Raw genomic sequence first — 3059 nt, 5'->3', positions numbered from 1 at the left:
CAATTTGCATCTTAGCAAGCAATAGCCCAGCCTAAATTAACTGTGTGTAGAAAAGAATGACCTCCTGAGAAGATAAACAGACACACAATATCCAAGCTAAGGATCACCAAACATGCTGTTTATCAGACTAATTGAGGTTTAGGTCAACTACCTTACAGTCTTCATGTGTAGTTCCAGTTTTCATCACAAGATAGACTACAACTTAAAGCGGTAAAGACAAGGCCAGCAAACTGCCAAGTGTAGATACTAAACTACATCAAGTCAACCAAGAACTAATTGGATATTTCTCTACTTAAAATGTCATACAAAGTGGATACTGCCTTAATGCTTGTGGCTATTGGAGAGACCTTGGTAGGGATCTTAGGAAATGCATTCATTGCATTGGTAAACTTCATGGGCTGGATCAAGAGTAAGAAGATTGCCTGTATTGATTCAATTCTCACAAGTCTGGCCATGTCCAGAATTTGTCTGCAGTGTATAATCCTATTAGATTGTGTTATATTGGTGCAGTATCCAGACACCTACAACAGAGGTAAAGAAATGAGGATCATTGACTTCTTCTGGACACTCACCAACCATTTAAGTGTCTGGTTTGCCGCCTGCCTCAGCACTTTCTATTTCTTCAAGATAGCAAACTTCTTCCATCCTCTTTTCCTCTGGATAAAGTGGAGAATTGACAAGCTACTTCTTAGGAGTCTACTGGTGTGCTTGGTCCTCTCCCTGTGTTTTAGCCTTCCAGCCACTGAGAATTTGAATGATGATTTCAGACGTTGTGTCAAGAAAAAGGAGAGAATAAACTCTACTTTGAGATGCAAAGTAAATAAAGCTGGACATGCTTCTGCCAAGGTAAATCTCAACCTGGTCATGCTGTTCCCTTTTTCTGTGTCCCTGGTCTCATTTCTCCTCCTGATCCTGTCCCTGTGGAGACACACCCGACAAATGCAGCTCACTGCATTAGGGTACAAAGATCCCAGCACAACAGCTCACATAAGAGCCATGAAAGCAGTGATTTCCTTCCTTGTCCTGTTTGTTGCCTACTGTCTGGCCTTTCTCATAGCCACCTCCAGCTACTTTATGCCAGAGAGTGAATTAGCTGTAATTTGGGGTGAGTTGATAGCTCTGATCTATCCTTCAAGCCATTCATTTATCCTAATTCTGGGGAACAGTAAACTAAGACAGGCATCTCTGAGGGTGCTTCGTAAAGTAAAGACTATGCTAAAAGGAAGAAACTGTTAAGAGCATGGACAGATCTGAAGAAAAACTTTCACTTTCTAAGATAAAGGAGGACAAGAACATTATCTTTCATTCTTACGTGAATGCTGGTTTCATGTTGTGACATCCCTTAAACAGACAAGATTGAATCTCCAGAAATCTCAAGTACAACTTTGTATGTATCTGTCTCTATTTGTCTCTCCCTCTCTACAGAGTTGAAATTTCAAAAAAAAAAAAAATCTGAATAAATTATAACAAATATCCAGAAGAGGAAAGAACATTTTCATAGTCAGTTCTGAATCACTTTTTGAAATGCAAAGCCACCTGTCAAATTCAAAATGATTGTAACAGCATCTCGCTGTTGTTTGCATCCTATGGAAAGAGCGAATTCATTCTTATGGCCCTACTTAGCATTTTCTTCTCAGGTCACCGAATTCTGTTCATGATTGGAATAGAATCAAGTACAAAGTGACAATTTTTGTTTTGGAGACAGAATCTCACCATGTGATTCTGGCTGACCTGGAAATGCTATAAGGACCAAACTGGCCTTGAACTCACAGAGATCTGCCTGCCTCTGCTTCCCAGTTCTAGGATTAAAGGTGTGTACCACCACATCTGGCTCAGGTGATGATTCTTAACAAATTCTTTGGAAATATATATGTGGGAAATTAACAGTGAATTTAAGCACCGTTCAGATACAAATTGTGATTAAATGTTATATTAACTTCAAAAATATTTAGGATTATAGATCAGTGGATGAAAAATATTCTAAAAGTAGGGTAGTAAGTTTTACATTGACTTTCTGAAAAATAAAATCTATTGGCTGCATATTGAAGCAAATTTCTCCACAAAGAACACCTATAACATTGCTCTGAACACCTAGACTGTACCAGTCAGAAATTAGAAAGACATCATGACAGGATATGGCCTCCAATACTGAAAATAGAATCAGTTACACTAAAGCTGGATACATACCTGAAGACTATGTCAGCATGCTACAGAGATACCTGCATTGCCATATTTATTGCAACACTATTCATAATAGCTAAGATTTGCAACAAGACTATACACCCATCAACAGATGAATCAATAAAGAAAATGTATGTATCCATGATGGAGTTTTATTCAGACATAAAGAAGAATGGAGTTGTGTCATTAGCAAGAACATAAGTAGAATTAGAGATCATTGTGATACCTGAAATAAGCCAGACCTAGAAAAAACAAAAACTGCATGTTTTCTCTGAAATGGAGAATATAGATTTAAATTGATGAATGGGTGGATATTGATATAGTATAAAATAGAAATGGACTTTTTGAGAGTGTGAAGAAGTCTAAAGGAACAGGGAAGTGATATAGTACAGCATAATGATGGTAAATAAGAAGAAAGGAAGGAAGGATGGAAGGATGAAAGAAAGAAAGAGAGAGAGAAAGGAAGGAAGGAAGAAAGGAAGAAAGAAAGAAAGAAAGAAAGAAAGAAAGAAAGAAAGAAAGAAAGAAAGAAAGAAAGAAAGAAAGAAAGAAAGAAAGGAAGAAAGGAAGAAAGGAAGGAAGAAGGAAAGAAAGACAAATAATGCGTGCCCTCTCATACATGGAACCTGGAATATTAAAAGCGTGTGTGAAAGTGTGTACAAGTCCTGAAAGCGGGAATGGGACTACTTAAAGAAGGAGAAGGAACAACAGGAGGAGGAGGATGACAGCGGAGGACAATGGCAAAGAGTAATGACATGAGCAAAGTACCATGGTTTACACATGGAGCAATTTTATACAGAAACCCATCATTTCACATGCCCACTGAAAAAGGATGACAAAAAAGGTACACATACTTACTGAGAGAAAAGGAAAGGAAA

At 37.9% G+C, this 3059-nt stretch overlaps 1 protein-coding gene across 1 annotated transcript; it reads left to right on the top strand.

The window, feature by feature from the left end:
- Nucleotides 1–297: 297 nt before the first annotated feature.
- LOC102921608 (taste receptor type 2 member 7) lies at nt 298–1236 on the top strand. The gene has a single exon (XM_006995677.2). It carries the CDS (start codon nt 298–300, stop codon nt 1234–1236), a length of 939 nt encoding a protein of 312 aa, XP_006995739.1.
- The last annotated feature ends 1823 nt before the right edge of the window (nt 1237–3059 follow it).

The sequence above is a fragment of the Peromyscus maniculatus genome, chromosome 3 (genome assembly GCF_049852395.1).
Source record: "Peromyscus maniculatus bairdii isolate BWxNUB_F1_BW_parent chromosome 3, HU_Pman_BW_mat_3.1, whole genome shotgun sequence".
Classification (NCBI taxonomy): Eukaryota; Metazoa; Chordata; class Mammalia; order Rodentia; family Cricetidae; genus Peromyscus; species Peromyscus maniculatus.
Note: the sequence above shows the minus strand (reverse complement) of the source record. Positions and strands in the feature narration are given on the sequence as shown.